At 56.4% G+C, this 23,051-nt stretch overlaps 1 protein-coding gene across 1 annotated transcript; it reads right to left on the bottom strand.

Annotated features, from left to right (window-relative positions):
• Positions 1–473: 473 nt before the first annotated feature.
• On the bottom strand, positions 474–22,772 carry ADGRD2 (adhesion G protein-coupled receptor D2). Its single transcript, XM_039861456.1, has 23 exons — positions 22,691–22,772; positions 21,694–21,906; positions 20,774–21,415; positions 20,277–20,375; positions 19,827–19,912; positions 19,273–19,554; positions 18,123–18,234; positions 17,334–17,446; positions 16,667–16,794; positions 16,127–16,232; positions 10,811–10,866; positions 10,036–10,162; positions 8,678–8,781; positions 8,323–8,425; positions 7,920–8,073; positions 7,271–7,407; positions 7,072–7,187; positions 6,051–6,171; positions 3,148–3,189; positions 2,786–3,014; positions 2,157–2,215; positions 975–1,115; positions 474–596 (listed from the first exon to the last, which is right to left on the bottom strand). Exons 1-23 carry the CDS (start codon positions 22,770–22,772, stop codon positions 474–476), a joined length of 3,375 nt encoding a protein of 1,124 aa, XP_039717390.1.
• Positions 22,773–23,051: the final 279 nt, after the last annotated feature.

The following is a 23,051-nucleotide window of genomic DNA, read 5'->3' as shown; positions in this document are numbered from 1 at the left end:
AGCCATGACCTTCTCAGTTTCCTCCTCTGTACAATGGGGTGATGGTGGCCTCAGTCCCGAGGCAAAGTCCTGCAGCTCTAAGGCAGCAGAGGACTCATCACCAGCCAAGTACATAGCAAGTGCTGATGTGTTGGCTGTACCTACTCTGATGATGAAGCCGGGGCCATCTAGAGTCCCAAAGCCCGAGTGGCAGCTTCTCTTGTTCCTCTCTCCTCCCAGGGAACCTGGCATCCTGTCCCAGGCTAGGGTAATCCCAGAGAGAGACTGGTCACAGAGTAGTTTATTATGAGAGACACTGCAGAGCTGTCAGAATTTCAGGGCAGGTGGGGATGGACAGAGGGGAGGGACAGAGGAGAGGAGCAGCCACAGGCAGAAAGCTGGGGGGACAGAGCTGTGGGACCTGGCAGGGTTAGGGGCAGGTGAAATGTGAGAGGGGTAGGGAAGGGTGGGGTGACATTAGAAAGAGAGAGAGGCTATGGTCGCTGGGAGTAGGTGGTGGTCCATGCTGCTGTGTCCTTCAGGGGCCTCCAATTGGGCTTTTCCGATGTCCCCAGGAGGAGCCGGGAGGAGAGTCCCCAAGCATTCTCTCTAGAAACCTGGGAGGAAGGCACACCCTTAAGCTGAGTTGGCAGAGATTCAGGGCGTGGGACCCCTGCACTCCCCAAGATGGGGAAGGGGCTGGGAACTGACACCGGGGTAAGACCTCGGGTGGGCCTCCTGGCCTGGGTGCCCTAGTCACACTTCCTCATCCTCCCTGAGCCTCAGTTTCTCCATCCCAGGAACACCTGAGTGCCCCGGGGGCTCCGTGGGCTTTCAGGAGCGCGGCGGCGGGCACGGTGAGGGACACCTCTGGCTCTGGTCACCTGAGTAGGTCTGGGGGTGGGGTTGGCGAGCTAGGGCATCAGGAAGGTGGGGCCGGGCCGCGGGCAGAAGGGGAAGCGACTCCGTTGCTACGAGCGGTCTTAGCAACCCACCCATTCAGCAGAGACAAAGGCTCTGTCGCTTGAGCGCAGAGGCGCCGCTACCACGCTCTTGTTCCCACAGACGCGCTGCGCCCGCGGGGGTGGGAGTGGGGGATTGGGGGGGCAGGGCTGGGTGCCCGGCGGCGGCGGAGGCTGGAGCCGAGCGGCAGCTCAGGCCCCCTGGGAACGCACCCGGTGTGCTGGGCGCCTGCGCCCCACCCCAATAGGCCCACAGGGGGCGCCTCCAGCCCATTCTGCAGAAGGGGAAGCTGAGACTCCATGGGACTGAGAGCTAGGATCTTGGGGTCACACAGACCTGGGTTCAGATGTGCCTAACGCTTATAGCCATGTGACTACCGCTGCGCCTCGGTTCTCCAACTGCGGGGTGGGGACCTGACCCCAGCTCTGCCAGGGACCCTGGCTCTTCCCGGCGCCTCTCTGTGCTTCAGCATCCTCGTCTGCACAGTGGGAGGTTGAAAGCACCTCCATTTCCCCAGGTGGCCAGATTAAAGGAATCGGCAAACATCTGGGGTTTAGCACAGAGCTCGGCCCCAGCGCGAGCTCCGTAGACAAGCCCATTGCCCTGGCCGGAAACAATCACCCGGTTTGAGGCCCGGGCAGTGCCAAGCCGGCCCCTCATAGCGCTGCCCCGGTTTAAGACTGTGGGAACTTAATGGAGCACGTCCAGGCACCAGCAAGGAGCAGAGTGAGAGGAAGGGCTCCTTAAACTGTGGGAGGTTGGGTGCGGTTGCTTCTCAAGTCACTTCGGAATATTCTGGTACAGTGGGGGAGGGGGTGTCCAGGCGCCAAGGGGAAAAGGGAAGTCCCTGGAGGTGGGAGGTCTACCCGAAGCCTTGAACGCTGTCAGCTCCACAGCCTGAGGACAGAGGATGTCTGTCAGCGGGATGGGCCCACGCTCCTCCGGCCCCCTTGCCCTGGGGGCCCTCCGCTACCTTGGCAATGACGCCCCCACCCCAGTGGCCTTGGCATTCAGATTCCACCTGTGTTCAGTCAGTACCTCCCAGCTGCTCCCAGCGCCCCTCAGCATGGTAAGTGAGGAACAGGGACCCCTTGGGTCAGTCCTCAGGGGAAGGCCACCACCCCAGCCCCACTAGAGTCTCTGTGGATTCCCCAGCCCTGCGGGACACACTTGCTACCCCTCCGCGGGGCCCGGTCGCCCCGTCACAGCCTTACCGGTCTCTCGGGATGTGCAGTGGAGGAGAAGGTTGTGGGGATTCTGGGGCCGTGGGTCCCTGGGGTGGGGGGGAACCTCGAGTAGGTGAACTCTGGGGAGGCCGAGGCAGGGTGCTCTCGCTCTGCTCCCCCACCCTGGGTGGGGACCTCATTATTGAAGACCCTAAGAATCCATTCAAGGGTTTACCGCTCCCCGCCGCCCCCTCCCCCGCCCCAGGGGAGTGACGAGGAACCGGAAGGCCCAGAGAGGGGAGTAACTTGCTCAGGGGAGCACAGCAGGTGAACCAGAAGCTGGGACTGGGCCTCCTGTCCTGGCCTTGAAGTCATTCCACCCAAGCTGTCTCAGGCTCCGAACCTCATCCACCCACCTGCCTTCGAGAGCCCCCGAAGGCCCTCCGCATGGATACCCAGGGAAGGTGACCCCGGGCAAGCGCTGCCTTCCTCTTGCCGGTGGTGGGAGAGGACCGGCTGTGTCTAAGCCAACCCCCAGCCCCATGGTAGCAGAATTTCCCGGGCCTCAGGCTCCTTGTCTTTCAGCTGGGTTAATAGGATGCGCTATGGCCCTAGCTGAGCACTGGGGAAACTGAGGCACTGGATGGCACTCCTACTGGAGGGTGGTGAGACCATACCTCTGAGAGCCACATGTCTTCGAGGTGGAGTCAAGGCAGCCTCCCAGGGACCTGACAGCCGAGGGTGGGATGCCTGGCCTTGGGGACTGGAGCGGGCCTGAAAGGAGGGCTGTGGCAGTGGGGACCTGGCCGTGGGTGGGGCTTCCCGCGCCTCGGTCCCAGCGCCCGTCCGCACCATGAACGCCTCGGCTGCCTTCTTCTCTGCCATCCTCTGCAGGGCGCTCTGGACCTGGGGAATGGGCGTGGGCGGTGGGCAGGGTCAGGCCTGGTATCCTCCCCGGAGCCCTGGGGGATGATGGAGTCCCACCTCAGGTAAGCCCCTCTTATCCCCAACCCCCAGCCCCTGGTGTCCCCAGACTCACCTCCCCGTTGTAGGCGGCGTAGACCAGGAAGATGTATGGCCCCTGGGGACAGACCCAACAGGTGTGTGGGCATCACCGCCTGGTACCCCCTCCCCGCACTCCACCTGACCGCTTGGCCTGGGGCAGAGACACACCCAGAGATACTCAGAGACATTCAGAGAGACAGACTGAAGAGCACACACCTAGCACTGGGGAGGGGCAGCTGTGGCCTTCTATGGCTGAGAGGACCAGGAGGGGCCTCTCCTCATCCTACTCCATCTCTTTGGCCTCTGGCTACCAGGCAGCCTTGCCCATTCATGGCTCACCCCCAGACTGCCCATCTTCACAGCCTCACCCCACTGCAGGGGGGGTGGTGGGAGGGGGTACACCTTCCTGAAGCTCCAAGGCTAAGTCAGGTCTTGGGATCGCAGGCCTGTGAGGGCATCCTGACTGTGCCTGAGCTGAGTGGCCTTCACCTCTCTGAACCTCTGTCTCTTCATCTGGAAAGTGGGGACGAGGCCAGGACTTGCCGTCTGATGGGACTGGGAGGTGCTGTGTGTGACGGACTCAGTGCTGTGGCTGGGGTGTCCACACATCAGGACCGGGAGGCCTCACCACCCACATGCCAGCTGGGGTCTTCTTTGACCCTCACAGCAGCTGCATGGTGGGGGTGATATAGATTCATTCGCCCCATTTTTTTTGGAGAGGGACCCTGAGGCTTGGGGTGGGGGACAGAGCCTCAGACCTTCTGAGGCTGATGGGGAGGGGGCAGGAGAAGTCACACTCAGAGGGAGAGGCAGGGTAAATGACAAAAAGACGGGGCTCAGAGATCAGCAGAAGAGGGGACGGAGAGGCCCAAGAAGAGCCAGGTGGGATCCATGCCAGAGTAGAAGGGGACAGGGAGAGGGGACGGTGACAGAGAGAGCCAGAGAGAGAAAGAATCCGAAGAAATTCAGGGACAGAGACAAAGAAATGAGACACCGAGAGAGGAAAGAAGGCGATGGGGAAGGGAGGGAGGCAGAGAGGGCGGGGCTCGTGGCCCTGGTTCCAGAGCTGAAGCTCTGTCCACCCGAGGGTCACAGGCGGGGATGGAGCTGGGGTCATCACCACGGCAACGGGACGCTGCTGCCCTCACCACTCCGTGACAGGTGGAGAGACCCAGGCAAGGTCACGTGGCGAAGCGGGCAGAGCTGGGATTCGCAGGCACGGAGCCGCGGGGGGCGAGGCGCGGAGGAAGGGCTTGTGTGTGTCGGGGAAGGGGGTGCCGTGCTGCCCTGTGCTCCCCACTACACAGGTCCAGACGGGTCTCGGGAGGCTGTGCTGCTTTGCGAATAGCATCGGAAGCCCAGTTTTCCCTCATTCTCCAGGCCCCTCTCTGGGCACGGTCCCCGCTCTCCCCACGCGGTCCCCGCTCTCCCCACGCGGTCCCCGCTCGCTTTCCTCTCTCAGTTCGCACCCCTGCCTCACGAAGGCGCCGAGGCCCCGAGGCCCCGGGGGAGCAGACAACATGGGACAGAACCTGGGTGACCGGCACCCTGTGCACCCCTCTCGCCCGCCCTCAGCTCTCCTTCAGCACCTCCCGCCCTCCCTCGTCTTGGTCATGGGTGCACCCTCCACTCATGCCAGCTCAGGGCGCTCGGCGGCCTCCTTTGCTGCTGTATCCCCAGTGCTTAGAACAGCGCCTGGCACCTGGTAGGCATTCGACAAATCCCACATGGATGAATGACTGGGTCAGGGCACCCCCTCCCCACCCCAGCCCCCCTCCAGCCTCGGCAGCTCTTCCGGGAACAAACCAGGCCCCACTGTACTCAAGACTGAATATCTGGATGGTTGAGAACTCGGACTCTGGACTTGTCCCCAGTGCTGCTCCCTCCTACTAGGACACCTTGGGCAAGTGACTTTGTGGAGTCTCAGTTTCTCCATTGCTAAGGTTTGTTTGGAGATAAAAATAGGAGCCTGGCCCAGGACTCTGAGAGAGCACCTAGCCGTCCTAAGTGGCTGTCCCTGCCTCAGCCCTCCTCCAAGGAAAGGGCGGGAGGTCCCCAGGAGGCCCTGCTCTGGGGACGTGTAGACCCAGGACTGAATCTGCACCTGGTTTCCTGCGCTTGCCTCTGTCTAGCCCTGGGCTGCTCTGCCCGTTGGCCTTGAAATGGACCTGGGCTGGAGAGAGCTGGGAATAGCAGCACAGATGACCGGAAGGTGGATGCGAGGGAGGCTGAGGGGGAGGGTGGAGGGAGCGGACCCCGCCCGGTGACCCACCTTCCCAGCACTCAGCCCCCTGGGCTGTTGCTGTCTGTGTCCATGTTCAGGACCTCCACAGGTCTGAAAACCCCCTGAGGACAGGGACCTAGGCCAACCTCCTCTGTGGCTCAGGGCACAGGACCCGACCGCACCCAGGAGGGTGCCTGCGGTCTCCCCATTTGTGCTTCATTTGTGTGGGTCGAGCATTGACCTAACCAAATCCTTTTCCAAACCGCTGTCCTCACCAGTGGAGCAGCTCATGCCGACCCCGTGGTAGGCCACAGATCCTGAGCGGAGAGGTCCCTGGAGTCCTGCACCACCGTCCCTGGCTTCTTGCCGAGGCCCAAAGTGACTCTAGTGCCAGCCTGGAGGCTGGAACTTCTGCCTCGTCCTTGAGTGTCAGGGCCAAGGGACCTTAACGATCTCCTTTCTGGGCCCCAGTTTCCTCAGCTATCAAGTGGGCCACGGAGTCCTCGCTGACGTGCTGCTCTTCGATTCGAGGTTCTGCTCCCATCCCTGCCCTCACCCTCCCTTCTGTTGACAATGTCCCTGGTTCCTGTTGGTGCCTCCTCCCATGAGGGGGCAGTCATCCCCTCCCCAGCTCCCTGACAAACCAGCCACCCATTCTGAGTTCCAGTGCATGTTGGAGCCCCAGTCCCCGAGGGCCCAGGGCCTGGAGGTACCTGGAAGGAATTGAGGCCCACGGCGGCGTAGGCCCAGGCGGGGCTGAGGTGCACCAGCAGGCCGACCAGCCAAGTCAGGCCCAGGACAGGCAGCAGGACCAGCACCGGCTTCACCGTGGCCCTGTGGACAGCGGGCAGGGCTGGGGAGGGGTCGGGGGAGGGCAGCCCCCAGGAAGTGTCTGGAGAGGGGCCGGAGCTGCAGACTAGGGCCATGCTCAGGACTGAGGTGTAGCTGGACCCTTCAGCTGGACTCGGCTGTCCGTTCTCAAAGACCCAGAGGTGGCATGAAGGAGGGGTCGTGGCGCTGGAGGTGGGGTTCCAGTCCCAAACAAACATGGCTTAAAGGAAAGGGGTGGTAGCTGCCCGGAGGGAGGGCTGAAGTGTGCGCAGTGGGTCTGGGGACGTGGGTCTGGAAGGGCTTCCTCTTCCCACTCCTCAAGGACCGCTGGGGCTCCCTGGGTTTTCAGGGACCCACTGGCTTAGGTGGCAGGCCCTTGGCAGAGGACGAGTAGGGAAGAGGAAGACCAGAGAAGTATCAGAGCTTCTGCGGAAAGGCCAGAGGCGTCCCCCTCTCCAGGAGGGTAAGGCCTTGGACAGTGATGGCAGTTCTTGCAGGAGTAGGGACCTAGATTGTCCCCCTGAACTTGAACTTCTGGGGACTGCTTGATTTGGAGGTCTCCCCTACCTTGTTTCTACTAGGTCATCAGTGCCTTTTGCCGATGGTGAGCCCCTAGGACAGTGGCTGGTGTCCACATCCCCTCTATACATACAGGATGAGTTGCTATCTCCACAGGTGACATGCACGGGCACATGCTTACACACGTCCACACGTATGAGCACGCGTGCATGTGCAGCAGGGACACACGCACATATATGTTCATCTATAGCCTTGTGCCCATGAACACACATGGCCACATACACACACACACACTCCCATCACAGACCCACACGTGCTCACACCCAGTGAGCCTCGTGCCTCGCCCCCCCACTGTTTCCTGACTCCCTCAGCCTGGGGCCTCACCACATCTGGATCCTGATCTGCTGCTTCAGGCCGGGCTGCGGGCTCAGCATGTGGGCACGGCGGCGGGCACTGGACACGGTGACTGTCACCACGCGGATCAGGATGCAGGTATTGGCCTGAAGACCTGGTGTCAGTGGGTGAAAGGGCCTCCCCTCCCTCCCACGTCCCTCCCCTCCAGGCCCCCAGGCCTCTCGCTCACAGTCAGGACGAAGAGCACAGGCCCCACGAAGGCCCAGATGGTGTCTGTGTGAACATTGAGCCAGCAGTGTCCAGGGGCCACGTAGTCACGGGGGGAGGACACGGCCAGGGTGACAGCCACGAGGGCTAAAGGCAAGCCTAGGGAAAGAAGTGACCTCAGGACCCAGCTCCCTCCGGAGTTTCAGCCCACAGCTGCCCCGTAGGAGCAGGCATTCTGACGGGCATTGGGGAGATCCCGGGAGTGGGCTGGGTGGGCCTGATGATTTTGGGGTGGCTCTGGAGCCCTGTGTAGCTGAGAGAGCTGAGACTCGGCTGAGGCTTTAGGGCTGGGCATCGACAGAGGTGGAGGGCTGGCAGTGGGCATGGCGTTTAGCTGGTCACGGCTCAGGGAGACAGGGCTGGAGGTGAGGGGTGAGGAGGAGTGAGAAGAATCGGAGTTGGGTAAATGTGAAAGTGAGCGGAACGGAGAAAGCTGAGCTTGTGTCAGAGATGGAGGCTGGATGCCAGTAGTGCTGGGTGCTGAGTGGGGCTGGGTGCCAGGTGGAGATGGGTGTTTGGTGGTGTTGAGTGTGGCACAGTGGTGGGTGGCAATGGTGCCATGCAAGGCGGAGCTGAGGACAGAGCAGGCGTGGGGCGCAGAGGGGCCTCACCCCAACCTGTGGCGTAGCAGAGTGTCATCCTGGGGCCTGGGCGCGTGCTCACGGCCACCACTGAGCTCCACAGCAGCAATCCCTCCACCAACATCCAGGAGAATGCGACCAAAAAGAGGAGGTGCATGGCAGCTGTGATGGCCACACATGCCACCTGCGTGCGGGAGGGTGGGGGACCCCACTGAGGCCAGTGTGGGTGCAGCCCCATGCCCCTGCCTGGCACTGCCAGCCCAACAAGGTACAGTAGGTAAGGTCTCCCGGAGGTACCCTGGGCCTTCCCTCTCTGGGCCTCTCTCCTCTGGGGAAATGGAGCCAAGCAAAAACGTGGGAGGGTGCCCAGAAAAGGCTGAAGCTGCTTTCCCAGGCCCCCCTGAGCTCACAGGCCCACCTGCTGGCCACCCACCTTGTCGGCCTTTGCCCATTCGCTGGCCATGAGGAGGCCCTCGGCGGAGGCCAGGGAGAAGATGAGGTTCTTGTGGACTGTGGCTCGCTTCGACTTGGGGACCCTGGACAGGCAGCAGAGTTGGTTAACAAGGCACTGCCAGCCCCTCACCCCGTCTCGGCCCCTGCCTCCCCGGTTCCCCACAGACAGGCCAACGGAGCAGAGAAGGCAGCTTCGCAGGGGCCCAGCAGCCCCAGCAGAGGTGCTGGGCCATCTGCTGGGATCCAGGATGGACACTGATCTCAGGAGTGATGTTGGGAGCCACAGGGGCGGGGTGGGCCTCAGATGCCAGGCCGCTGTGGGGAGCTCGCCTCACCTGGCCACCAGGAAGAGCAAGAAGGTGGTGACGAGGGCACAGAAGGACACACCGCAGCCCACAAAGGAGAGTGTCCTCAGCAGTGACTCCTCCTCAGGGCCTCTCTGTAGGAAGGACAGAGTCCCTGGAGTACAGTCAGCCCATCGCCACCCTGACCTGACTGGACCAGGCTCACCCGCCCCACACAGCAACAAGGCTCCCCAAGCTACTGCTTTGTCCCCAGTGAAGCAGGGGTGGCAGTAGCACCTGCAGGCAGGGCCAGCCCTGCACACAGCAGGTGCTTAATAAGTGAGCATTCGCCTATCCTCTCCTGCTGGCTCTCCCTAAACTGGCCCCAATCGGCCCAGCTTTCACGGATTCAACAGTTTCTAAGAGCACTAGATTGGAAGTGACCGGCTTGCCCACGGGGAAGGGATGGGCCACATGTGACAACCACCCACTGAGTGGGGATATGAAGCTCTCATGGACTGTTCATGACATACAAAACGCTGATGCTCTGTTTGAACAGGAAAAATGCATTTGATAGCATGTTTTTCTAGTGTGCTCCCCAACATGCCAAGTGACCCCTGAATTCTTGAGCCTCGGGCCCAGTCTAATTCTGCCCCTTAGCAAGGGGCCACTCAGAGTCTCTTTCAGGCCCCAGTGAGCCCACCTCTCTTGGTCTCCTCCTGGAATAAGGCTTTGCCCCCTGTCTGAGTGCTGGTGCCTCTCAGGGGCTTCTCTCGGTTATGTGTCCTTTACTTCCAACCTCATCTCGGTCATGGCTTTGCCTCAGCTCTTCATCTCCAGCTGAGACTTCCCTGAACATCATGCCCATAGACCTCATGGCCTCTCAGACTGGTGGCCTGCCCAAACCTGTCACCCACTTGTGTCCCATCAGAGACGAGTCCCTCAGCCCCCAGTTGCCCAGCCCTTAGTCTCGACCCCCGCCCCAGCCCCATCTCCTCGTTGCCTCACTGTCTCCCTGGTCCAGGCCCCCTCCCCTGCAGTGCCCAGGCCGGGCCCACAGCCCCGTGATGTTCTGCCTCTGGCCCCAGAGGGCTCCCTCGTGGCAAATGTAGTATCTGCTTGACTCTTCCATACCTGCCTTCTGCCACTGGGATCAAATCTAAGCCTGACATTGTAGACCCTGTGTGACCTAACCCACCCCCACCTTGTCCCCCGACCCTCTTCCACTCCTGGGCCTTGCACTGGAGGCTCCAGACCCGTCGAAGTTCCAGAACATAACAAGTCTGCCATTTCTGGCCTCCTTGCCTTTGCTCGGACCAGCTCTCTGCGTGGAGTGCCTTTCTGCTCACCTCCTGTCCATCCTTTAAGTCTTGGTTCCGACATCTCTCCCCCTACTCCCAAGCACTTACCTGGACGTCGTACACCTGCAACAGGATGGCAAAGTTGGTGCTGTGGTTGCAGAAGCAGGCGGTAGAGTCCTGGTACAGGGCAGCCACAGAGCAGCCAGTGGTGGCCCAGGAGCCCCCTGTGTCTGGGCTGGCAGGGGGCAGGGAGCAGAAGGGCTCTTGAGATGGGTTGGACATGGAGGTGGGGGAAGTAGGTGACAAGCAAGGGAAAGCCTCTCCCCAAAGCCTGGGGTCCCTCAGTGCCCTGCCTCTAACCAGCTATGTGACCTTGGGTGAGTCACTGCAGTTCTCTGGTCCTCAGATTCCCATCTGTAAAATGTACTTAACATTCTCAGGAATGGTAGGACGATGGGGCCGATAGCAGTGACGACCACTCGTTAATTACATTCATTATTAAGCAACAACGACTGATGTTCACTCCCTCAGTTAAAGTCCAGGTGAGAGGAGCTTGGTAATCCCTGTACCCTCCTCTGCCCCTTCAAATGCCCAAGGGCTCTGGACGAAGCATCAACTCTAATGTTTATTTGACAGATGAGTCTCTTCCTAGGTACCTCGTAGAGTAGGCTTGCATACCTCCTATGACAGGGAGCTCACTACCTCTTGGGGAACAAACTCTTCTGCTCCAGCTTGTCCCTCACTCAGTGGGGCCTGGAGCCACCCCCATAAAGCGGTTGGTGAATGAAAGCCAAAAATACGCCTGAGTCCTGCCTCATCCTTGAGCAGAACGAATGTCTTGAAAAAATGGCCTTGTCTAAAGAACTTGACAATGGAAACTCACCCGATGCTGAAGTTCCAGAAAGCGCAGATGGGCTCCACCAGCTTCTGATGGAAGGCCTGAGGGCAGGAAACAGGGCCAGGGCACACGTGTGAGTGTGCGCGGGAAAGGAGAGCCAGACCAGAAGGGTGCAAGGAGACGCTGAGGCCTCCTCGTGCTGGAGGGACCAGGTCGTGGGCAAAGGGGCTAGAGGAACTCCAGTGAGGAGGAAGGTGATGTGCTCAGCCTTTCACGCTAGCGTTATGTATAATATGGACACACTGGGGCAAGCTAAACGTCTGCCCTTTGGGGAAGGGTTGAGCCACCTGACCCTTTCCTCCCTGGTTGCTGCATACCTGGTGTGAACAGACCATGTCTCTATCTACTGACGGGCAAAGAGCTCCGCCACGTTGTTCGGTGACAGAAAAGCTGCACAACAATATGCACAGTATGAGCCCATTGTATAAAAAAAGAAAAGGTCTACGTAATCACAAAAACACACACAGAAGGGCCGGAATCAAACACACAGCCAGCTCAACTATGCTTAAACCACCATGACAATATGGATTCTATGGATGTCCTTAGCACGGAGGAGCCCGCAGGTGGCCTGTGGCGCTAGCCCCAGACCAGGCAGGGAGGGAGCCCGAGCTTTGGACTTGGGCTCTTTGTCCTGACTGAGGAGGGTGACGGCACTGTCATCTTACTAAAAGGTGACACTCTATGTTCTGTAAAGTACTTTCGTGTGCTTTATTGTGGTTGATCTTCATGGCAGCCTAGGAGACAGGTATCTAGCCATGTCATTTCAGATGAGGAAACCGAGCCTCAGAGAGGGGAATTAATCGAGATCGCATGGCATGGAGTTGAGACCGGGTCCTGACTTGGTCAACTCCACGCTCTTCTCGCTGTTCCACGATGGTGCTGCCAGAGAACGTGTTGCTTCTCGGGTTGACTGAACCCCCACTCCAGGTATTCGTTGGTTCATAATATTTTTCCTGGGTCTCAGGTACTACGTTAGGTGCTGGGAACACAAAGAAACCCTGCTGTCCACTTTTAAAATGGATGATTGTTACGCCACTGGTAGCATCTTCGAGTGGTACACACTGAGCTATCGGCGTGGCTGTGGACTCAAAAGTCACAACACTGTTTGTGTCCTGTACCTGGTCACGCGTCCCCAGGAAATAGTCACCAGGTCCATTTGTATTACGAGCGAGGATTTTCACAGTGTTAGGCAGGGTGAATCGTAATAGGGAAAAAACCTGCAGATACTCTGCATGCGCGGTCAATCCACTGTGGACCATCCCCTGAGAAGGCGGTGGTTCTGGACTTGGCCGCTGTCAAGGCCGATACATGCTAGGGTCAAGCAGCAAGGGAGAGAGGACAGAATGGCAAAGGGACATCTGTGACTGAGACAATGCCAGAAAACACCTGCCAGGAAAATGGAAACACGGTGTTTCCATAGCTCGGCTGAAAGAGCAAGGGCTTTGATTCCGCATAAAGGAAAAAAAAAAAAATATATATATATATATATATATATATATATATCTAAAAAATATGGTGCTATCTGCCCAGAAAAAGACAAAGGAAATACACCAAAATGTTCACAGCAACTATCTCTGGGTAATAGGTTTATGTCTTCTCTGTCCTTTTCTATATTTTCCAAATTTGCCACAGTGAGCAATGCATTACTTTTATTTTTCATTTTAACGTCCTTAAAATCATATAATACATAAATATGATCTTAACAGTTCTTTGAAAATATAAACAAAATTGGTATATTTCTAGCTAGACTGGCCAAGAATGAAAAGGCAAAGATCACTATAGATCCTAGAGATATTAAAAGGATAATAAGTGAATATTATGAATAACTTTATGCTAGAGATTTGACAACCTAGATGAAATGGACAAATTCCTTGAAAGGCACAAATGACCAAAACCATCTCAAGAAGAAATAGAACACCCAAATAACCCTATATCGATGAAAAAAAAATAGAACTCATATTTTAAAATCTTTCCACAAAGAAACACCAAGCTCCCAAAGCTCCACTGGTTTTCACTGGCCTGTCACACATTTAAAGAAGAAATAGGACCAATCCTGCAAAACTCTTTTGGGAAACAGAGGAGGAGAGAACACTCCCCAAGCCTCTTTATGAGGTCAGTATTAATCTGATAACAGAACCAGAGGCAGAAAGTGTAAGAAAGCAGAGAACATACACAACAAAGCCAGACCTCATAATAAAATTCCACAAAATGGAAATGAAACTCAAATCTCTTTTCAAAAAAGAAAGCTACGGAACACATTCATGAACAAAAATCCTTAACAAATATTAGCAAATTGAATCCAGCAATATATACAAAGGATAATACACCATAACCAAGCGGCGTTTATCCCAGGCGTCCAAGGTTGGTTTAATATTTGAAAATCAATCAGTACAATTCATTATATTAACAGAATAAAAGAGGATATGATTGTAGAATTGTGGAAGAGGCATTTGGCAAAATTCAACAGCCATTCATGATAAAGGTACTCAGCAAAGCAGGAGGAGAAGAGAACTTAATCTGACAAGGGACATCTATGAAAAGCCCACAGCTAGCATCACACTTAATGATGCTTTTGCCCTAAGGTGGGGAACAGGACAAGAATGTCTGGTCTCACCACTCCTATTCGACACTGAAGCAGAGGCCCTAGCCCCTGCACCAAGGAAGGAAAAGAGAGAAAGGCCTGGATTGGGAAGGAGAAAACAAAACCGTCTTCATTTGCAGATGGCATGATTCAGGCACAGCGAATTCTTGGGACTCATACAGGAGTTGCTAGAAGTACTAAGTGAGTTTAGCAAAGTTGCCAGCTACAATGTCATTATATAAAAATCGATTATATTACTCTATACTAGTAATGAACAATTGAAACTTGAATTAAGAAAACAATACCATTTACAATAACATCCAAAACTATGGACTACTTGGGGATATATTTAACAAAACATCTTTAAGACCTGTATACTGGAAATGACGTATTACTGGTGAGAGAAATCCAAGAAAACCTAAATAAACAGAAGGATATACCTTGATCATGGATTGGAAGATTTGTTGTTAAGATGCCAGTTCAAAGTAATCCCAATCAAAATCCCAAGTTTTTCCATAGACATTGACCAGCTGATTCTAACATTTATATGGCAATATGAAGAACCTAAGATAACCAAAGCCATTTGGAAAATGAAGAACAAAGTTGGAGGACTTATACTGCTTAATTTCAAGGCTTGCCATACAGATTCACTAGTCAGGACAGTATGGGCTTAGCATAGGGATAGACATATCGATCAATGAAACAGAATAAAGAGCCCAGAAATAGTCTTGTACATATATGGACAATCGATTTTCAACAGAGGTGACAGGACAATTCAATGGGGGAAAGAATAATCTTTTTAACAAATGGTGTTGGAACGGGATGTCTACATGGAAAAAATGAACTTCAACTCTTATCTGATATAGACATTAACTTGAAATAAATCATAGACCTAAAAGCGAAAGTAATGAACTTCTCTGAGACTATCTTTGTGACCTTGGGATAGGCGGAGTTCCTAGATAGGATACAAAAAGCATAAACCATGCAAGGAAAAAACTGAAAAGGTGGACTTCATCACGATAAAAAAAAATTATCTTTCAAAGACACTGTTAAGAAAATGAAAAGGCAATCCATAAGCCTTGAAGAAATTATTGAAGAAATTATTCATAAAACATATATCTCATAAAGGACTTGTATCTAAAAAATACAAAGAATTCTTACAATTCCATAATAAAATAAAGATCTGAAAATCAGGGTAAGGATGTGAACATATGTTTAACAAAGGAAGATGTGAATGCCTAGTAAGAGTATAAAAAGGTGCTCAAAATCATTAGTCCTCTAGGAACCGCAACTCAGAACCACAATGAGATATCAGCACACAACCATTATAATGAATGACATTAAAAAGCCAGATGAAGATGTTGGCAAAAATATGGGACAATCGGAGCCGTCACGCACCGCTGGTGGGAATGTAAGTTGGTACGACCACTTTGGAAAATAGTTTGACAGTCTTTTAGGCAGTTAAACATAGGCTTACCGTACGACCCAGAAAGTCCACTTTTAGGTATTTGCCCAAGATACACACAAGAAGACGTGCGTGAGCGTTCACAGTAGATTCGTTCGTAACAGCCCAAACTGGAGACAACTCAAATTTCCATCAGTGAGTAAATGGAAGAACACATGATGGTACCTCCATAGGATGGAATTCTAAGGAGGAATGAAGTGTCGAAACAGACGATGACATAGATGATTCTCAAAAACACTGTCTGAGCAAAAGTAGCCAGACCACGGCACACCTTAGGTGATTCCATTTACATGAAACCTCAGGAAAGGCAGACACAATCTACAGTCACAGGAAGCAGATCAGTGACTTCCTGGGGTGAGGGTGGGGAGCACGAAGAAGCCTTTCGGGAAGGTGGGAATGTTCTCTGCCTTGATGGGGCATTGGTGCGTGTATATACACACCGGTCAAAGTTCAAGTTGTATCACTTAAAATGGATGTTTTCGTGTATGGAGATTTATATACTTCAATTGAATTGATTTTTTAAAAGTCTTGGGATGATAGAAAAAGATGGATGTTGTTCTCTCTCTCTCCCTCCCTCTCTCTCTCTCCCTCCGTGTGTGTGTGTGTGTGTGCGCGCGCGCGTGTGTGTGTGTGTGTATGTCCAGGATTAGTGGTTAGGAGCAAAAGAGACGTTAGCTTTCTCTGAAATGTTCCAATGTTTCAGAAGTGAGGAAAAATTTGTGTATTACAGATAATCAAACTAAATAACATAGCTTGGAGATCTTTCCACGTCAGTTTATGGCGAAATTTCTCATTTCTTATACAAAACGTCAGCTGACCACTCTGCCGTGAAGCTCTTGTTAGATGGCCTCCTGTGGGTGCACATTTAGGTTATTTTTACTCTTTGAAGCACGAGGCGGCGAAGGCCTCTGCAGACCCCCTTGTACGTTTCAACAGCAACCACCAGTTTTTTTCAGTCACACAGACCTACGATGAGATCCCAGCTCGGCCACTTACAAGCTGGGGCAGACACGGTCCCTCTCCCAAGCTTCCTGTTCACCTACTAAAGGCCCCGGGCATGAAGTAAGTGTGTGATACACCACTTCCCTTCCCCTGCTCTTGAGGACAATGGGGATGGCTTGTGGATTAGGATTTTTCTTAAACATTTTGAGACCTTGGTTGTCCGATGAACAAATATTGGGGGTGGGGGGCCTGGGGGAGACCAAACCAGGATAAGTGTCCTCCGGTGGCTGTTTCACAGAAGCACCACCAGTACCTGGGCCTGGTGCTGCAGGTGAAAGGTCACGGCTGTGGTCACCTCCCCAGTTTCGTCCCATACCTCAGAGGAGATGATGGCTGACCCCACTTGGATGCTTAGAAATCTGTGGGGAGAAAGAGAGCTTTTAAGGGCGCCGACCGGCTGTGGAGGAGAGGTCATGCATGGCTGAAGTCATCTCATCTAGGCCCCGATAGCTTCTGTGTCCAAAGAAACTTCGGGAAAGGTCCTGTGCTGGAAATTAGGGCACCTGGGTTCAGTCTTGCCTTGGAGACCTGCTGGTGACTTGAGTAGGCCCAGTTCCCTCCCTGAATCTCAACACCGAAGCCAGGACCCCAGACAGGACCTGAGCCCTGTTCCCACCAGTGTACCTCCAGCCGGCCTGGACACGTGTGTGTCGAGGGTGAGGAGTGTTGGCCCTGGGCTGCTGCAGGTGGATGTGGCCAGCAGAATCTGGGCTTCTGGGAGGGGAGGGAGGCCTGGCCTTCCCTCAGGAGGGCATCCAGGACCTCAGCATCCTACTGAGTGGGGCCCGCTCACCTCTGCATCCTGCTTGCTTCTTCCAAGCTGCTGGGGGTCTGGGGCTCTAGGCCAGCCCCGCCCAGGGTGTGCTGGAAGACACTTGAGCTGAACCAGCTGTGGATCGCGGTGACTTCAGAGAGGCCTGGCTGGGTGGGAAGGGGGCCCATGACCCCACCCAGTGACTGAGCAGGCAGCACAGGTTGGCCCCGAAGGATATGCTCTGCTACCTTACAGATAGGGAAACTGAGGCTTGTAGGGAGGGGTTACATGGTTTCCTGAAGATCGCATCGTTAATAAGTGGCAGAGCCAGAATTCCAAGCGGCTACTGCTCACGGTTCTAACCTGGCAGCTTCAGGGCCCTCTGCCCCTGGTCCTAATCCTCTACCCTGAGTGGTACAAGGGTGGGGGCTCCCTCCACTCCCTACTTCTGAGGGAAAACACGTGGGATTCAGTGGAGGAGACTAAGTGAACGCCTATTACATGGTAGGTGCTTTTAACTTTATAACAAGCCATGAAGCCACCACTAATATGACAATCTTACAGATGAGGGAGCAGGCTCTGAAAGGTGAGGTGACTTATTCAAAGTAGCAGAGCTGGCAGCTGTGACAGCAGGGTTTGGCCCAGGCCCCAACCAGGCCCCACCACCCCTTTGCCCTCACTCACCTTTCCCAAGGAGCCGCCTCACTTCACCTGCGGGGATGTGCACGTGGCCAGGCCCCTCCGGACGCCCACCGGGCATCGTGAACTCGCAGCCCTCTGAGCTGGCCTCGCTCAGGCGTAGGCTCCGCACCTCCAGGCCTGGGGTCAAATGGGGCCAGGTGGCTGGACCTCGGGAGGGAGGAGCTGGCGCGGTCTGCTTCCCCTCTCCCTGTTACAGGTCTAGGAGGCTACTATTCTGCTCAGAGAGGTTCAGCAACTTGCCCAAGGTAACTGTGACTTCTCCAAGTCTAGGGGGAGGGGGTCACTGAGAAGGGAGTTACGCAGTGGGGCAGGGCGCAGGATCTGACTATCAATGAGCCATCAGAAACCAGTGGGCACCTGAAGGACACAAGTTTTGCCTGAAGTTCCACCATCCATATTCCCCCATTCAATCTACAAACTCTGGGTGTGTACTCGGGTCTGGCTCTGAGACTCAGAAACCGCCCTGGCACTCAGCAAGCTTCAGGTGGAATTATGCGATCACCACAAATGCAACAAGAGCTTTTTCAAGATACTGGTGTAACAGAGGAGGGAGGAACTGAGTGTCCGGAGAGAGCTAAAACCAGGGAAGGCTTCTTGGAGGAGGTGAGGCTCAAGCAGGTTCTGAAGGCTATGCAGGAGATGCTAGGTCAAGGGAGAAAGGATATTCTGGATGGAGGGCACAGCATGGGCAAAGGCAGGAAACAGTGGAGTATCTATAGCAGTGCGGAGAGCTCTGTCTGAGCCCAGGCCCCACCTCGAGCCCAGCTGTGCGGGTGGCTCATGGCAGGCTCACCAGCATGGTGGTGTTGGAGGTGCACTTGGGGCCGCTCAGAAGTCAGCACGGTGCTCAGCAGGGGTGCCAGGCGCTGCACACTCACCACCAGGGCCATGGGTCCACCGACCACCTGGGACGAAGTGCATCTCAGCTCCCTCTCACACTTCACACCCCGCTGCCGCCTGCCCTGACCGTAGGGTTAACATATTCTCAGTGATCTATGAAGTGGCCTGCCTGCTGGCCTGTCCTTTGCCAAGCGAGTCACACTCTGAAGGCGGGAACTTGCCCTCACCTTCTTTCGTCTGACTCAGACCTATAACAGGGGCTCAGCTTTTTGATTCCAAAGGGAAAGCCATGTGGGGGTGGGGTGAGCACAGGGCAGGGAGGAGAAAATGTGCACTAATGGGACGTCTACTTGCTTGTGCTGGGCAAGTCACCTGATTCGCCCATTTACTTCTGTCCATCGCCTGAGCGAGGCAGGTGCAATAATCCTCATTCTCCAGGGAAGGAAACCAAGGCTCAGAGTCCAGTTTTTTTCTAGTCTACCATGGTGCTTCAGATCCCCAGTTAAGTGTGGGCTTACACCCTTCCCAGGATGGGGAGCTCACCACCTGAACAGGCGAACCATTCCATGGAACCAGTTTCCCATGTTGTGTCATCCCCACCATGCCCCCCAAGCCCAGGTCTCAGTTCTGTCCTTGGAGGCCAAAGGGGGACCATCTCTGCACCTTCGGCCCCAGAGATTTGCAGGCAATGACCATGACCCCTTGTTCTCCCCCTTGTCAAGGCTGGAACTCCCAGGCCACCAGCCACTTTTGCTAGGTTGAGTTTCCAGCACCCTCAGCATCTGGATAGCATCTCTCATGTTTTCCAGTGTCTGGGCCATTCTGGCAGACAAGATGACTGAACACTCAGCATAGAGGATGTCCCACTTAAGGTGGCCAGCAGATTCTTAGATATGGGGGAGGCCCTTATTGATTAGTGGCTCTTAATAATTTTTAACTGTAGTTCAAGAGCAGTTGTGTATGAAGGTTCAACTTATAAAACAGACAAAAGAGGAATTTCTCTTGATGGATAGAGAGATGGAGCCAATGGCTACACCACAAGCTGGTGGCAAGGTTGGAACCAGAACCCAGGCCCATGGCCCAACCAGCCCTGCCAGCCTCACCTCACTGATGGACAGCCAAGCACCAGCCAGCCGCTCCTCCAGGATCAGGCTAGCCACAGACATGATGCCCTGGGCCAGCTCCTCCCAGGGTCCTGTCAAGGGCTCTGGCTCCCAAGCCACGAGGGCTGTCACCCTCTTCAGAAAGTGCACGACAGCCAGCAGCACAGCCGGCCCCAGTGGAGCGGCCTCCTCTCCCAGGACTCTCTCCAGGACACCCAGGAAACTGGAGGCCTTGGCCAGGGACAGGTCTCCATGGGGTTCAGACAGAGGGTCAGGGAGGAGCTGTGGGCAGAGGAGCTGCTTACTACTGGTCTGACTGTCCGGAGAGGATCCCCCAAGGGCTACACTTGGGCTCTACCAGGGTCTTTTTGGTGGGTGGGGGTCTAACTTGTTGCAAGCCCCCAGCTTTCAAGGACTCCAAAGTAGGGAGCATAAACAACCTTAATTCCTGCAGACACATTAGGTGGGCGTCCCCTTTACAGGTGAAAAAACTGGGGTGCAGAGAGGCAATCTGTAGGGCTCCAGACTCTTCAGCACCCTGGAAGGGGGCTCACCACAATGGCGTTGGCCAAGGCATTGACTCGGCTGATAACATCTTGGCGGGGCCATGACTGGGCATCCTGCAGCCGCCGATAGGTCTCTACCAAGGAGGGGATGCCAGGCTGGGTCCTGGGCAACGCTCTGCCCAGAGGTGCCCCACCCACCGTGTGCTGCTCAGGGGAGGAAGAGCAGTTTGACGACCGTGTGTCTGGAGTCTACACACGGTGTTCTAGGTGGGGAAACAGAGGCATAGAATGGCAAAATCGCTTGCCCAAGGTCACAGAGCTGGGATTCACCCCCAGGTCTGTCCGGTCCCAGCAACCTGTAGTCTAAACTCCCTGGAGGCCCTGAGACTGAGAATACTCTGAAACCCCAGGCTGTGCCAATGCTCTCTGTCCCTCAGCCTACAACGGTCCCTACCCAGCTTCCCCTTCAGCAGAGCCGGGGGCTCAGCCAGGGCACACCTGTCCGGTAGCAGCAGAGGAAGGGTCGGAGCTGCAGGCAGGGCAAAGAGCCCTCCGTGCCGGGTCCTGGGTCCCACGTTGGGCACTCCTCCGAGGGCACTGGCGGGGGTGGGAGAGATGTCAGGGCTGCACTCTGACTCCCCAGCGGTCCCAGTGACCCACTGGCCTGCCCGTTCGGGCCTTGAAGGTGCTTGCACACGTGAGGGGGGGCCAGGACTTATGGCCTGGCGAAGTGGGAACCTGGGAGAAGGGCGCTGCAGCCAGCACGAGGCGGAGCGAGGTGGCTAGGGGTCGAGCCCACTCAGGCCGCTGGCACTGGAAGGATGCCCATGGGACCCTCTGCCTGGACAAAACGTGGTCACAGTTGGGTGTGGCCAGGTTGGCGCGGGGTGGGCTGGGTCCCGCGGTCAGAAGGGAGTGTACGGGAGCCGGGGGAAGGGGAGTTAAGCCAAAAGGCATGGTGGGGTCTGGCCGGCAGGAGGCGTGGCAGGCCGTACCCGGACAGAGAAGGCGCACGCACACCGGCGGCAGCAGCGAGGGTGTGACATCCAGGGCGCCCAAGTCCCAGCGGAAGAGCAGGCCACCGTGGGGTGGCGCGCAGGCTCGTACCCGACGCAGCTGCGCGGGGTTCAATGCCCGGGCCCACAGGTGGAAGTCGGTGAGGTTGCCACTGAAGGCCTCACGCGCGGAAAAGCCACCGCCCAGAGAATCCTGATCCTGACCCAGCACGAGGATGCCTCCAGGTGGCAGCGGGTGGCCCGCGCCCAGGCCCCGCGCACTGGCGCGCCGCCGCCCGTCGGCGAACAGCGCCCAGCGCCCGCCGCGCTGCTCCCACGTGGCACACACGTGGTGCCAGCGGCCATCCGCGCGGAAGGCGGCGAGGAAGGGCGCGTGGTGCCCGCGCACCACGAGAGCTGCGTGCACCGCGCCGCCGGGCTCCGCGAAGGCGCGCAGCTGCAGCGCGTTGGCCAGTGTGGGCGCCGCGAGGGAGAAGAGCGCGGCCGCGTCGCGTGAGGCGGCGTCCCACTGCACGTGCGCGCACGCCGTCAGCGCCCCCAGCGCGGGCAGCCGTGTCCGCAGCCGCGCCGCCCTGTCGGTGGTCCTCTCGCCGAACACCAGCACCGCCGTGGTGCGCGCGCCTGCAGGCACAAGCGGGCCAGGACCTCAGTTTCCCCAGCGGCGCAGGCCACCCTGCCTTTGGCACAGTTGCTGGGCCTTCCCTGTGCTTTGGGTGCCACCCAAAGGGAGGAAGAAATGAGAGCTCTAGGGCCCATGCCCAGGAGTCAACATTCTTTGTGGCCGGGACTGCCTCCGGGGCCAATCCACAGGACTTCCACTGTGGGCTCCCATCTCTGGAGGTCACCAAAGCCTCTGACTCCCCTCATCCAACTTCCCAGGCCCTAGAGCCCATACTCACGCCTCCGTGGGGGTCTTCGTAGATGGGCCTCTCTTTGGGCCACCCAGATGGGGTTGGACAGCCGTGAAGCCAGGCCTGCGTCTGGGGTCCCCAGTGCCAGGTGGCCAAACCGCTGCTCACAGGACTCTTGGGCCTGCCACCAGCTCAGCCGCTGCCCTGGAAACTTGCACACCCCACCTGCAGTCTCCACCACCTCCCCAGGGCCCACTGGAGCTGTAGGGCAAGAGGAGAGACAGTGAGGGACAGCAGTGTGTGGGCATCTAACCCTTAGGGGTGGGCAGGGCCAAGGACACTGGGCTGGGAGTCATTCTGGGCTCCATGGGGCCCAACCCTGGCCATTCTCTATGACCTGGCAGGTCTCATCCTCTTGTGAGCCTGTTTTGTCATCAGTATAATGGCAGGAATGAGATGGAAATGAGTAAAACTTTCAGTCCAGGGCCAGGTCTTATGGGGCCGAACTAAATGGCATTTCCTCCTGTCCGCGTGGACCACAGGCTGGCTGAGCTGGGGAGGGAGGGAGCCTCTCTGGGGAATCCCTCATACCAACCTGTGACCCAAGGGCTCCTTGATTCACCTGGGGAGTGTGAGGAGGTCCCAAACAGACTGCCTATCTGAGAGAGAAGACAGGTGGGGGTTAGGTCAGGTCCTCACCCCTGTGTGTGCAGTTATTGAATGCCTGTTGTGCGCTCCAGCGGTGTACGGTGGAAGCTCTAGATTCTGCAGTCAGACCTGGGTTCAAGTCCTGCCCGGACTACGATCTTGGGCAGGTCACTTCTCTGCCCTGAGACTGTTTTCTCACATGAGGAATAAAGAAGCTGATGAGTGGATGTAAAAGGTGGAGCACACAGTGAATGCTTTTATTCTATTTCCGTGCCAGGGGCTTGCCTTGTGTAACCTTTACAGTGACCTCATGATATGAAGTGGCTACTAGGAACCCTGGCAGCTGTGAGTCCCCCTGGCCTCCTCCCCTGCAATCCCCTCCCAGAAGCTCAGGTACCAGGAGGTAGAGGAGGCAGTAGCACCGGGGAGCCATTCCGGATCCAGCTGGGCAGGTGAGGGGCCGCAGGGGTCACAGGCATGGCCAAGATGGACCGAGGAAGAAAAAAAGCAAAGAAAAGCAGTTCAGTGTCCTGCCTTGCTACTCTCTCTGTCTGCGGGGTCATCTTTCCCCTCGTTTGGCTTCCAGACCCCAGTGGCTGGATGCCCAGGATGGGGTGGCCCGCCCACTGGGGGTGACATTTACTTGCACAAAGGGATGGTCTCTAGGAGCCCCTTCCAGGACCGCAGCTGGGAAATGCTGTCGCCTTGGTGAGCTGGGGATGGGAGGGGCGCTGTAAAGCGTAGGGTCCCTGTGGAGG

Source organism: Pteropus medius, unplaced genomic scaffold (genome assembly GCF_902729225.1).
Source record: "Pteropus medius unplaced genomic scaffold, Ma_sr-lr_union100, whole genome shotgun sequence".
Classification (NCBI taxonomy): domain Eukaryota; kingdom Metazoa; phylum Chordata; class Mammalia; order Chiroptera; family Pteropodidae; genus Pteropus; species Pteropus medius.
This window is presented reverse-complemented; position numbering and strand designations above follow the sequence as displayed.